Raw genomic sequence first — 13,827 nt, forward strand, 5'->3', positions numbered from 1 at the left:
CAGGGTGTAGAGGGCAAAGGTTGCAAATTTCCTGGATGATACAGTGATCGAGGACAAGGTATTGTCCTGTCTAATAAGACAGGAACTAAGTCAACACTGGATGGGACAGTTTGGAGGCACAGGTGACCTTGAGGAAAGTTTCCAGCCCGTGGTGGGTGTAGGAAGTGGTCCTGGATTGAGGCGGGAATGAAAGCAGAAAAGGCAGGTATAGAAGATTTGCTCTCCTTTTTATCCCTGTGAAAAGATCTTGAAAAGTAGCAACCAGAGAACATTTAAGATGGCAAAGACTAGACTAAGAAAGAAAAAGAGAGGAAAACTGAAAAGAGAGGGTAGTGGCATTTGGAACAAAAATACTGAGATGCTGGTGCTTGACTCGGGCTCGCATCCTGTTTCTGGCACAGTCCAGCTGTGTGTCACTGGTTCTGTTGCTTCACCTCTCTGAGCCTAAACCCTTCATTTCTAAAGTAGGAACATTGATTAGGACTTTAGGTTTGTGACAGATAAAAAGAGAAAACATTAAAACAGTACTGGGCAAATGATATTTAGTAAATAGCTATTTTTATTATAAAGATTCAGGTTAAAGAAGGAAAATTATGTAACATTTATGCTAGTTGAAACATTCAACCACCATATTAGATGTTTAGAACTTTGTGTAGTCGTTTTAATCCTTAACATTTTAAGTCAAAGTGTATAATAATAAATATCTTTAAACTGAAGTCCTGATTACATCCTAATCACATAAGCATTAGCGACATTTATTTAACATAGTATTCCGAGTAATTTTGTACTTAAGTGCAAAAATCACCTTATTAAAGAAAAAGATTCTACAGCTTTTAGATAGGCTATGGTTTTCATTTAAGGGAAAATCAAATCTTCTATCTGTATATACACACTTTTTGGTAACCTGATTTTTTATAAACCTGGAAAATGTTAAGTGGTAAAATGTCACAATTGCAATATACAGCCAAAAATGATCCCTTGATGGCTACATTCTCTAAAGTCTGCACACTTTGTGGATTAGGTTTTCAGAGTCTAGCGTTTTCCACTTTCAGGTCTGACTCTAGCTGGTTCTCCAACCCGAAGCGAGTTCCAGGCATTCTAACTGATAACGCCAAGTGATGTGCAGCTCCTCGACTCCCCCTTATTTCTTGTATTATTCACAGATCTGTGCCTGGCTTTTTTAAAAAAAATGAGTGAGGATGAGGATAATATGAGACAATACAGGCAATGAAGATGAAAATGGCAATTATCTCCACTAATAATTAGAAATGTGATTATATGAACATCTATTGCTTAATCAAGTGGGTTTTAAAGTGTCCATTAGTAAAAATGTTTATTATTAAATGTCAGTGGGGAACGCAAAATAGTAGAGGAAGCTCTACGGGAAGGCCCGTTTGACTGGAAGGCTAAATCTTAACTAACTGCTCGCTTCATGAGCTCGTGGAGCTTTCTGTTCCTCTTCTGAGTTCATTCTTCCCTGACCTGGCCAGTTGGCGCGAAAACTGGTCTGCAGCTTTGCCGACTGGGAAAGTCTGTTTTCACCTCTGATTCTTGTGATATAGTCAAACAGTTTCGCACTCTACGTCCGTGTATTTATTCTCTCTTCCAAAAATAGTGATTTCTCTCTCTATTAACTGTTTAAGTTTATTAAAGTCAAGACATTATATTGTACTAACTTCACCTAAATTAATATGAGATTTTATAGATATTTTAAATATCTTACTGAAGAACAAAAAGGCAAAATTTCTAAAATTCTAATTACTGTTGTTGAATCATTTTTATGCCCTTCATGGTAATGTTATTGTATTTTTGTAATTGAGTAAAAAATTATAACTATTACTTTTGAAAAGTATTTGTAATTAAATATACTTATTCATATTCACGTGATTAATTTTACCCACTCTGCCTAGAAGTGCATATATGTTTTCCAAACTATAGGACTATCCATGCTAGCTTTGGACAGATATCTTTATTTAGCAAACAGACTCAGCCTTTCCGGTGTGCCTGAAAATGTCATACTCAGATATGGAAATCAAAGTTCTCGAAGGTGCAGAAATGACACGTATGAATTCTCCGACCGCGCTGCATCGAGGGTAGAACCCTAGTGAGGTTCGCGGTGAACCAAAGGCATTCCCCGCAAGTTCAAAATGTTTTTAAACACGATGCTGGCCAGACTAAGTGCGACTGGGAGCCAGATTCTCTCACAGCTGCAAATTTCCAGCTCCGTGTAGATGCTGCGATAGAACTTAGCCATGGTAATAGCCTACAATGAACAGATTTACCTCTGTAGTCTTTCTAGTAGGTGTTCTGATGGGGTAAATGAAATGAATGTCCTTAGTATTTGGAACAACGTGGCGGTTGTTTATATGCATAAAGGAGAAAGAACAAGTTAACAGTATGGGCAAAAGATACACAACCACAGAGATGGCTACTGTGGATTTCCCCGGTTTTCATACGTAATATAACAATCCATAGATGTAAGTTTCAAAAACGACTGATATACAGCGTGTTATTCAAGCCAGACTTGTACAACGGAATGCTGAGTACAGAGAAAAGGTCGGAGGAGTGGTAAGCACCCTTAGACCAGCCTTCTCTATCGGTTCAAAGAGCTATAGCATTTTAGTTTGGGAGGAAACGTGGTGGGGATCACTCTGAGAGCCTCAAGTGTAGCAAGTTAATTAGCTGTTTCTCTCCTGGAAAATGCACCAGAATTTCAGCTTTTACTTGCTCAATTCCAGAAACCAGGATGCTCCAGAGAGGGCAGAGGGCGCTCCCTAGTGGCCAGAGCCTGAAGTTCGCCCCCTCCACCCTTTAGAGGTAGAGCCTGGGAGTTCTGAGACAGCCGGACGAAAAGCTAGGAAGTGCGGGCTGGATCCAGGAAGATATGCTGCACTGGTGGGAAAAGAGCCCCCGGCCCAGCTTTCCCCCAAAGTCACCAGATTTTACAAAAATCACGTGGAAGAGAAAAGGGTCTATTTTCCCCCACTTCATATGGTCGGTTTTTTAGTAGTTTGGGGACTTTAATCATTAGTATTCAGTGGTGAAAATCCCAGAGAGATGTTTTGTCATCTGGAGTTTTCAAATGTGAATATAAATTGACTTTCTCTGGTGGAATTGGTACTTTTGTTTTCTGATTAGGGAATTAAACTGAGATTTTGTTTCTTTAATTTATTAATCTGGTGTGTTGTTTTCATTAATTTCAGAAGTGGAAAGCTAAATAACCGTTTAGAAGCTGCTATTCATGAGGCCATGAGTGAACTGGACAAAATGTCTGGGAGTGTAAGTTAATTTATTTTTCCATTATACTGCGTTTCTTTGAAAATAAATTGTGTTATACTTTTTGCCATAGTCTCTTGAATGTTGTCAGGCAACTCACATGGCAATGCTAAATTACTGGGTTGGGAAAAACACTCTTACCAGGAGAGATTCAAAGTCATTTAAGAAAAATAATTTAGCAGTATTAACTATGTCTTTTTTCTGAGATAAATAACTTGTTTTCTTATACAACATTCTTTTCACTTACAAGCAGCAATATATTGAAGTTCAAATCACAAGCTTTCTTCACCTGACTGTGAGCAGCATATTTAGCAATGCACATCTCACTCTGTCCATTGCAAAAAAAAAAAAAAGTGAAATTGAAAAGTTGGATCAAGATCAAGACTAGATAGAACTCCTTTCATTGCTACTCTTTTGCTAAAATTAAAATACTTAGCACAAAATTTTGCTGTCAAATTTTAAGCTGGAAACTCTGGTTTTAAAGAAGTATTGTCTATGTTTTCTTTACATTTTTCTTGAATTGTGCATATAAGAATGATGAATGTGAGAAGTTTAATCATTACCCTCTAACTCACATATTAACCCATATAAACATTTAAACATAACTGTAGTAACCTCTATAAAAGTATGAGGTGTGTAAGGCAATGTAGCAATGAAGGTATTTCTTTTACTTGATACCTGCAGTGAACAAAGTAATCTGAATTCCAGCAGCCCATCCCATGGCTGTTGAATAACAGATGGAAGGCGGGAATTCTCAAAATGTTGGGCTGAGTGTGGAATGCAGAAATTTTGAAATCAACGCATTATTTAGCTGATCAGTGGATTGAGACCGTGAGACATTAAATTTCCTGATGAAATTATAGGAAGGCCTAGAGCAAGAATTAAAAACTCTGTCTTTGGGGCCACACAAATAATTTCAAAAGCAAAGTGGATCGGGTCTGACAGCAACAGGAGTTCAAGGGGATTGAGAAAAGCCAAGGAAGATGCACTTAGGAATCCAACAGAGCAGAGCCGTTGCTCCTGGAGTCTGCTGCTGGTTGAGAGAGTGGCTACTCTGCACGGTCATTCAGAGGTCCACGTTCTTTCTGTCCGGAAGCCACCATTCCTCGTGACCCCAGAGTGCTCTGCACAGCCTGTGCCTCCAGCCCAGCAAGTAGGAGAAAAGCCTGTTTACACTGGCCTTTCGACACGGTTCCTGTGGGCCAGGCCTGGAAACTTACCGTTTCCTCTGATTCTCCCTTGGCCTGACCAGTTATGCGGCCTTCTTAACTCAAGCAGCCTGGGAAATGTGGCATACCGTGTGTCCCCGGGGAAAAAGAGAAAATGGATTTGGCCGTCATCTCACTATTCTCTGCCTCCAGTCTTTTGACCTTTGTGACCAAAGACCACAAAGATCATGTAACCTGGAGACATAGGCTCTCTCTCCAGAAGATCCGTTCTCTGTGCTCGGGGAGATCTTAGCCATGAGGAAAACTGTACTGGTGTTGCAAGACCTCCCCATTTTTCCTCAGAAGCCAGAAGTCTAGAAGTAAAATTTCTCATTGCTGCTACTATTTTAAAAATATTAAAGTGCCATATGGCTAGACAAAATAATTTTGGAAGGCACATTTTGTCCACAGATTATTACAGTAGTTTGAAGTCTGGATAAAGACTTCTGTTGATTATAAAAAGTCTTTAGTTACAGTATTCTGTTTTAAATATACATCGAGAGAATTAGGAGGAAGGGGCAGCTTGGGAAACTCACAAAGTTTATTTTAAAATTGTTAAGTATTATTTTTAACAGCCTTCTGCATTTGACTGAATAGTATTGATATAAACTGTATGTGTGTGGGGGGGTGTGGGTGTGTATTTGTGTTGCTAAAGATTGAACCCACAGCCTCACACATCCCTAGGCAGCACGATGCTACCAAGTTGTACCTCAGGCCCTTAACGTTGTTTTAAAAATGTATAACTGAACTAACTTGTAGTGGATCTCAAGAGCTAACTGTACATTTCTTCCTTGCCCAAAGTTCTGTGATATCACATTGGTAGATCAAAACTGGTCACGGTGAAAGTAACTACACCACAGAAATTGGGAAATGCTGCACTGAGCTTGTGTCCAAATACTGGCTGTTAAGCATTTGCCGTACCATTGCCTTGGGGCTGCCCCGCCTTTCCTGGGCCTTGACCTTCCTGTGTCTCTCTCAGTAGCTGTGCTACCGTCACCGGCCTTCTGCCCCTTACAGTCTTCTTTGCTAGCTAACGCTCTGATGCTGCGAGCCCCTGCTCAATCTGACGCATGGCCCTAAGTGCTACTGGCCCCCGCGCTGTTATATAGAGACAAGTTGCATTAATTGCCCGTTCAGACTACACAAGCGCAGACCTGCCAACAGGTGGTAGTGCCATCCCATTTCCACCCTCATTCTTTTCATAAACACGCATCTCTGGGCTGGACTGTGTGTGCGTGTTCGTATGATCTTTAATTCTTCTTGGTAGTTGTAAATAAACAGAGTGATAAAGTAGAAAAGAAAACATGTTTGGTATGTATTTACCCACTTTTCCAGGCTCCAGTGAGATTGGTCAGCTAGGGTATCTGGCGAGAAAGCCTTTATCTTAGTCTTAAAGTGAGTGAGCAAATGCACATCACATTTCCGCACTTGCTTTTCTCTAGTCCAGTGATGCTGAACCTGGGCACGCGTGCCGCAGCGAGCCTGAAAGGTTTGCCGTCTCTAGTTCATGCTTGTGCTCCACTGTTTACCAGAATCCGCAGCGCGTTTCTCTGCTTATTGGTTTCTAGCGTATTCATCTTTTGACTGTGAGCACACCGAGGTCTTGGTAAAAAATTTAAATGCCTCAGGATATCGCAACTGAAAGTAAAAATCTGTTTCTTTATCAGAACCCATGTGGTATTTATGACTTCAACCTCTGTTGTTACTGGTTTCTTCTACCTTTTTATTTCCAGGTTCACCAAATCCCACAGGGAGATAGACAAATGAGACCACCCAAGCCCAAGAGGAGGAAGATCTCCAGATAACAGAGACTGCTCCAGTAATGTGCAGTGTTTATCAAAGGGGCGTGCACAGATGTCTATGTACATAGATTGATACGGCCACTGTTACATCAGTATTCAAACCACGGCAGATGGTGACCACACCACAGGGTGCTAACAGCAACAGTGATACACACGTTTTTTGATGGGGAAGGCTAATGAATGCTGAAAAACCAATCACAATCCCCGTATGCTGAGTGATCAGTGGTCAAGAGATTACTGAGCAACTCTTTTTCTATGACACTAAAATTGTGCTCAAAGAAATAGTCCAAATGTTTCTGAAGAATTTTCGATGTTGTATATAGAAAATACAGAATTTCATGGTGATATCAAAAATGTAAATATTGTACAATATTGTCATGTACAAGCGTACCTAATGCACACTTTATCTTTTATTGTACAAAGAAATAGTGTACAAAATTCTTTGGTTTCTATGGAGTACACCTACCAGAGACTACCAGTGTAAAGTGATAAATAAAAATACAACCTAAATGCTTTTCTATGATAATGTAAAAGATGCTGTTTTTGTATCTAACAGCACAGAAAAGGCATGATGATGTAATATCTTAATTATGACATAACACACCACACCACTGGGTGTTCACTTACAATGTCTATTCAGAATGAACCTTGCATGGAAACATTGGACTCAATTTTGGGTAGCTAGGAAATTGCAACCTTGCAGATTTCTAAAGGGATGAGGGCTCACAGGTCGAAATTAAGAATTCAGAAACTGCAACCATTTGTTGCATATTTTTTTTACCTAAGTTTTAAAATAGAATAAGTTTTATAAAAAAAAAAAAAACTTAGATGGAATATTTTACTCAGCCAGTTCTGTAGTTAGTATTTGATAGCCACCTGTTAAACTAGGTATCCTACCACCACTGATCCTCAGAACTAAAGTTTTTTTGCAAATGATACCTGAAAAGGTAAAATTTCTATTTCCACACACAGAAGCAAAAGCCCCACGTTGAAACTGTTATCAGAGGCAAGGATTATTATAGGTCAGTTTCTTTGTAGTGGCCAAAAAAATACAAATCATCAAAGCAAGCTTCATATCCATTCATCAGTATTACTTAACCCAGAAATTAAGGTGGCTTACAAAATTATTAGTGATGGTAATTTTTTATCAGTATTATGTAATATATCAGATTTATTTTATTTAAAGAATTATTTATACCATTAACAGATTCTTATATATATATATATATAATGTGGCTGAAATGTGCAGGTTAAATCTATTAACCAAATTATTTATATTATATTAAGTAAGAAAAAAATGTGAAACAAATGTAGAGAGAAAATACTACAAATATACAACCCTGAAACTGTGAGCCATTGTGCAGTACAAGGTAGTTAACGAGAACCGTAGCACAACACCATTTTGCATCTTCTTTTCACAATTCTTCCTGGCGGTGGCGCAGCCCTGCCCCAAGGTAGATGAGTGACGTTCCAGGCCACCCGCCTCACTTCAGTGTACGATCGCCCTAAGAAGGTGTCGGCCGTTCCTTTCTCTGGGCACCACCAGCCTCCACCCCACCACCCGCTTCAAGCACTGCCGGTCCCTCGCCTGGGGCTCACTCTGCACCCTGAAGTTCTCCGACAAGCGGCTCTGGGCACCGCCACTTCCCCACTCCCCGTCCCCTCTGCTTCCCCGGCCCCGACTCCGCAGTTGTCCCATCATGTAGCAGAGCTCCAGTCACTCAGGAAAAAGGAGACCAAGGTCATTCCTCACGTGAGTCTCTGGGGCCACAGCACAGAGCACGCCGCCTGGGCTCACGTCTGATAGCAACAGTTCTTAGTTCTCACTGGCCCCTGTATCCTCTGTCTCTTCTGTACCCCCCTCGCCCCTACCCTCAAGCCTGGGGGAGCGAACTGGGCACGCTTAGATTTACGGCCTGGAGCAGGACCTCTTCCTTCAGGGGCAGGTTCACTCTGTCTTTCGAACTGCTGGGCCTACCTCCCTGGCCCCTTATACACTCACAAACGTTTATGTAGTTTAGTTGACATATTTTTGTTATATATTTGATACATTTAGACCATTAATGTTTATTTTTTGTATCAACCTGCTTTTCTACTGTTTTGCCTACACAACGTGTTTCTTCACAGACAGGCACATGTATGTGTTTGTGTGTTGGGTGTGTCCCTATGTGTTTTAAGTGTTGATCTATGAAGACGTTTTTAGCCTTTGCCTCTCTGTCTTCAGGAGTCTGGGGCACCCAAGCCTTTTTGTTCATTTTGAGCGAATTCGGTGTGTGCTTCCCCACCACTGTGTGCTTTACATCAGTAGACCATGTAAAGTATGTTTCTGCCCATGACATCATGGTTGCGTATGGCTTTGCTATGAGTGGTAGGTATAGCTGTCTCCGTCCACATGAGGTTTTTCCCCTCTTTCTTACAGTGAAATGGTTTCATGTAAGTAGTTAATGTAAATATTGTTAGTATTTTAGGTCATTGAGTGCTTTAACTTTTTTTTAGATGTTGCACCTTCTTTACCATTAAAAATTGGTCACTCGTACTTCATTTCCACCCACCAAGCCATTTCCTTCTCTTTGTATTGAAGCGAATTCATTTTTTTAAAACTGAAGGTCAGCCCTTCTATGCTAGTACATTTTTTATTCCCTAAAATAAACTTTTTTAAAACAAATCCAAGAATGGGAACAGAATGAAATTTTTTTGCTCCTTTAAAGAACACAATAGTTCCTGCTGGAAAAAGGAAATCGAATTTAATTTTGTATCCCCAACAGCCCTAGGAAGCACACGGAGAATAAACTGCACATCTCAGGAGTTTCCAAAGAGTATCTCCAAAGAGTGACTATCAGCTGAGCAGCTCTCGTGTGGCTTGTCTTGTTTATAGCATTAAAAGCATCCCAAGGTTTTTATTTATTTAAAGGAATATTTTTGGTTGTACTTTTCCGTCGCGTTATGGATGAAAATGCTTTAAGAAAAACATTCATTCCTTGTGATATCATGGGCCACATGTAGTTTTTATTTAGACTTCTACTTTTGAGTTTTTGCTACGGCTGTTTTTTAAGTAAACATAGCTTCCTTACTTAAACATGACTCTGCAGAATTGTGGGAGGAGCAGAGGGCTGTTATTTCACTTTCTGTAAGTTTTATGAAGATTCTCATATCACATGGGTTGAATCCTTTTTCATTTCAGACCATGATCTCAACTTTGATATCAACTTGCAGTGTTCCCTTGGAAGGCGCAAACAATTTCGCATTAGGGTGTCAAAATCTAGGATGCTCAAGATGTTTGTGGCTTTGTTCTTTCTGAAAAGAAAGCAAAGATTCTAGACCTTCTGAAAATTCAAAATCTTGTTTACTTTACCCAAATGATATGATTTACACCCAAATGATATGATGCAAGCCTCAAGATTTTTCAGTGACATGTATAAAATAAGTTGTGTGTTACTTCATTTGGGGATACGAACAAGAGATATCAACCAACCCTAACTACGGTACTGAATTAGTTTATCCTTCCTTTCATTCACTTTCTTATATTTGCATTAGCCAAAGAGATAAGAACATTAGTAATTCATATGTGTGACAACACAGAAGTGAATATTAAATCAGTAAGCCAAAAAGCAATAAACAACTGAAGCATGGTATATCCTGCTAACGGTGGGGAGTCTGATATAGAAAATATATATATATAAAGCATTATCTTCAGAAATGAAAGATTAATTTGTATCTACTGTAAATATGTATTATCAACCTTATCTGCTTTATACACACTGTGTGTGTGCTTCAGTGATCTTTTATAAACCGGAAAAATGGTTGATTTAATAATTTGTTATGTAAATACAAAGTTGTCTATAAATTGGAAAATTTGATGCCAGATGGCTTCATTAATATACAACTGTGTTTTGTAACATCATGCCTTTATGGGTTAAGTATAAATACACTGGAATGTCTATATAGAAAAGACGCAGTTTACATTTCACTTGCATTTCAAATGGATATTTTTGTCCCCAGGGTTATATTATTAGGAAAAGAAAATGACCTCAACATTCCCAACGTGAAAAACAAATATGGTTTTGCATTCACTGAAACTCTTTTTCACACCCAAGAATCTGTTCAATTCCATGTTAAATGCTTCGCGTTACAAGATTTCCATAGGTAATGCATTGATCTATGACACAAATCTACCTATGAAAACTACACAAATTGAATTATTGTGCCTGAGACATAGGCTACACATCTTTCCAATATCAGGCAGGCAGAGGAAGAACACCGGCCTTCTTATTGTGTTTCAACTTACTATTTTCTGCTTTGTTCCCATACATTTAGGAAAGCACAGACAAAGGGCCTGGGTCTGTGAGCTCAGGTATGTACAGAACGTCATGTCAGTGCAGGCCCTTCCTATGTTGGCACTAATGACATTTGGGCTAGGTCATTTTTTTGTGAAGACGCCTTATGCACCGGAGAATGTTTAGCAGCATCTCTGGTCTCAGCCCACTGGTGGCCTGTAGCACCCCCGCCCAGACCGTAGCAATCAAAAATGACTCCAGCCTTTACCAGGTCTCTCCTGGGGTGGGAAAGCAAAGGGGTTCAAAATAAAGTTTGAAAACCACTGCCATAATGAAACCAGTTTGAGAGCATATATCTGTGTAAAGCACAGGCAGATTTACATCTAGAAACTGATTCCTCCAAGTAGCCAGAATTTATGCCAAGGAAGAGCTTCTGGGCCTATGGTTAAGGAGATAAACACAATAGCGTCAGCTTTCCTTGAACTTGATACTCTAGATCGCAAGACCCAAGAGGCGCTGTTTTTAGAAGCCCCTGGCTAGAAGAGCTACCTAAATACTGGGGCTCAGAGTGTGCAAGAGCACACTGCATTCTGGGTCGCGCAAGGAGCTTTGGTACTGGATGCTGGCAGCTGGCAGAACCGCTGTCTCCCTGGCTCAAGAAGAGGAATGACCGTGGAGACCAGCTGGGTCAGGTACCAGTAGTCCTGACTTGCTTGTAATCAGTTTTGACAAGCAGTTCAGAAGATTTTGGGGGTATCCTGGATACATGTACTCATTCGATAAATATTTACTGAGTGCCGCTGTGTGCCGTACCCTATGTGCCACAGCGGGGATGGAGCGGTGCATCAGACAGGCCCATCCTCTCCCCGTGGAGAGCCGCTGGAGGAGATGCCAAGCAAACATGTGAATATGATAAATGACGCTACGGGGTAAGAGGGGAGCACATCGCATGGCCGTGACGTCATTTCCTGGGGGTGGGGTGTGAAGGAGGGCAGGGAAAATGCATAGGAAAGAGGCCGAGAACTGCGTGGCATGGGAAAGGGCAGCAGCGTGCTGGAGGCAGAGAGCAGCGTGTGCCAAGACCTGGACTTCAGAAGAAGCGTGAGAGAATAACGGCTGAAGAGCCTGGGGTCTGGGCCTATCTGCTGTTCCTTTTTTCTTTCCTTTTGCAGTGCTGGGGACTGAACCCAGAGCCTGTGCTTGCTGGGCAGGTGCTCTGTGACTGAGCTACGTCCTCAGCCTCCGGAGCAAGGCTTGTTGTCCCTGTTGCATGTATCACGCAGTGATGGGGAGTTACTGTGGGCCTATAAGGGGTGATATGATCAGCGGTGTACTTGAAAACGATTGTTCTAGCTGCACTGTTAAGAAAGGGTGATGGGAGGGATAAAGACTGACAAGCACAATACATCTCATTTGAAGTGCAGGATTTTTTAAAAAGCATGCGCTTCTTCAAAAAGTAAAAACAAATTCCAGGCCCGCCATAATGCTTCATGTTACATTTGTTGAGTAAATTCCATCCCGATCGTAAGGTATGTATATAAAAGTATACAAGTGCGTTCGCTTTAAAATGGAGATTGAGCACTCTTAATCTGAAAACCTGAAATCCAAAATGTTCCCAAAGCCGAAACTTCCCTTTTAGTTCAGAACTGCTGAGTTCCAGCATGCCACTGCAAGTGGGAAATTCCCACCAGATCTCACGTGATGCGTCACAGTCAAAGTGCAGGTGCACCGAAAGTATTACACAAAATTAGCTTTGGGCTCTGTGGATAATATATATAGGAAACAATTGAATATTGTGTTTAGACTTGGGTCCCATTCCCAAGATATTATGTATACGTAAGTATTCCAAAAGACAGAAAGAAAACCCAAAATTCAAAACACTTCTTCTCCTAAGGGATACTCCACCTGTAGTCATGAAGAAATGTTATTCCACACAGTTACACTACTGCCCATAAAATTATTCCCTGTTTATTCTACACAAATAGGGAAGCAATAGTGTTTCTACCTAGACTACCAAAAGGCTGGGATCGTCACTCACCTGCACAGGTAGGTGCAGGTCCGGTGTGGGCTTTTGGAGTGAGCATCTCGTCCTACGTGCCTTCCCTAGGAATCAGAAGCTGCAGTAGAAGGCACAAGGGGAGCGTTAAGGATTACAGACACAGGAAATCAGGACAAGAAGGGTCAGGGCCCAGAACAAGGCCATCTGGCTATGGAAATTTCTGCCTCACAGTCAGGGGGGCCACGATGGCCTTTCCTCGGCCATTCCAGCCGAGGATTAAGTACTTGCTCCTGAACATCCCCATCCGCAATGATTCACCCTGTGTACTCAATGAACCGTGCCTGTGGGGCTTATCAAAGCTAATTATTGGTTAATAAAACCAAACAGGGACAATGCAATAAGGGCATCCAATCTAGAAGCTAGCAAATACCCCTTCCTTCTAGCGCAAGATCCTCTGCACCGGAAATGGACCCTACACCAGAGACAGCCCATCAGAATAGCTACAAACTGGGCCCAGAGAGTCCTGATCTAGAAACAATCACATCTAGATGGTGCCACTAGCTTATTATTTTACTTAGAGCAAGTTACCTAACCTATGTGAACTCAGCTTCCTCATCTGAAAAAAGAGGGTAAGAATAGCACTTCCCTTGGGGGTTGATTAAGGAATGAATGAGACAACACAGAGAAAGCCCCCAGTGAACTCAGTGAATGTTCCTTACGAGATTGCAAGCTGAAAGATTTTTGATTACAGGAACCTGTAGCAAAGGAACCTATCGTCAAATATAGGAGGAATGAAGCTGGGCCTGGGGGTGCACCCCTGTAATCCCAGCACTTGGGAGGCTTAGGCACAAGAATAGCTGCAAGTTCAAGGTCAGCCTGTGCTACATAGTGAGTTCTAAGCCCAGTCTGAACTACATAATGAGACCATGACTCAAAAACAAACAGCACCAACAAAATAGAAAGATCTATGTCTAGAGGGCTTGTATCTTCCTGAGAGACACAGAAGGTGGGACTGGGTTTCCTTGTGCAGCATGGTGCCAATAAAAGAGAACAGATTTACAGTACACTTTTTTTTTAATTTTAAAGAGAAAAAATTAAAATAACAATAAAACTTTCAAAATATGTTAGTAGGAGGGTTACAATTGTGGTACTATAGACGTGAGTGCACGTATATCACCATGGTACTATGTTTTTAATTCTTCTGGGAAGCTACCCAGAAGGGGAATAGCTGGGTCAAAAGGGACCTCTAATTCTAGCTTTTTGAGGAA

General features: G+C 41.0%; 1 protein-coding gene across 3 annotated transcripts in view; it reads left to right on the top strand.

The window, feature by feature from the left end:
• The window catches only part of Mbd5 (methyl-CpG binding domain protein 5), a 145,148-nt gene extending 135,005 nt beyond the window's left edge, over positions 1-10,143 (top strand). For all 3 annotated transcript variants that reach the window (XM_013517448.1, XM_005390798.2, XM_013517449.1), the window contains exons 12-13: positions 3,204-3,279; positions 6,218-10,143. In XM_013517448.1, the coding sequence (XP_013372902.1) occupies positions 3,204-3,279; positions 6,218-6,289 (148 nt within the window). In that variant the 3' untranslated portion in view covers positions 6,290-10,143. The remainder of the gene's footprint in view (positions 1-3,203; positions 3,280-6,217) is intronic.
• Positions 10,144-13,827: the final 3,684 nt, after the last annotated feature.

The sequence above is a fragment of the Chinchilla lanigera genome, unplaced genomic scaffold, assembly GCF_000276665.1.
Source record: "Chinchilla lanigera isolate Chin_1 unplaced genomic scaffold, ChiLan1.0 scaffold00039, whole genome shotgun sequence".
Taxonomy (NCBI): domain Eukaryota; kingdom Metazoa; phylum Chordata; class Mammalia; order Rodentia; family Chinchillidae; genus Chinchilla; species Chinchilla lanigera.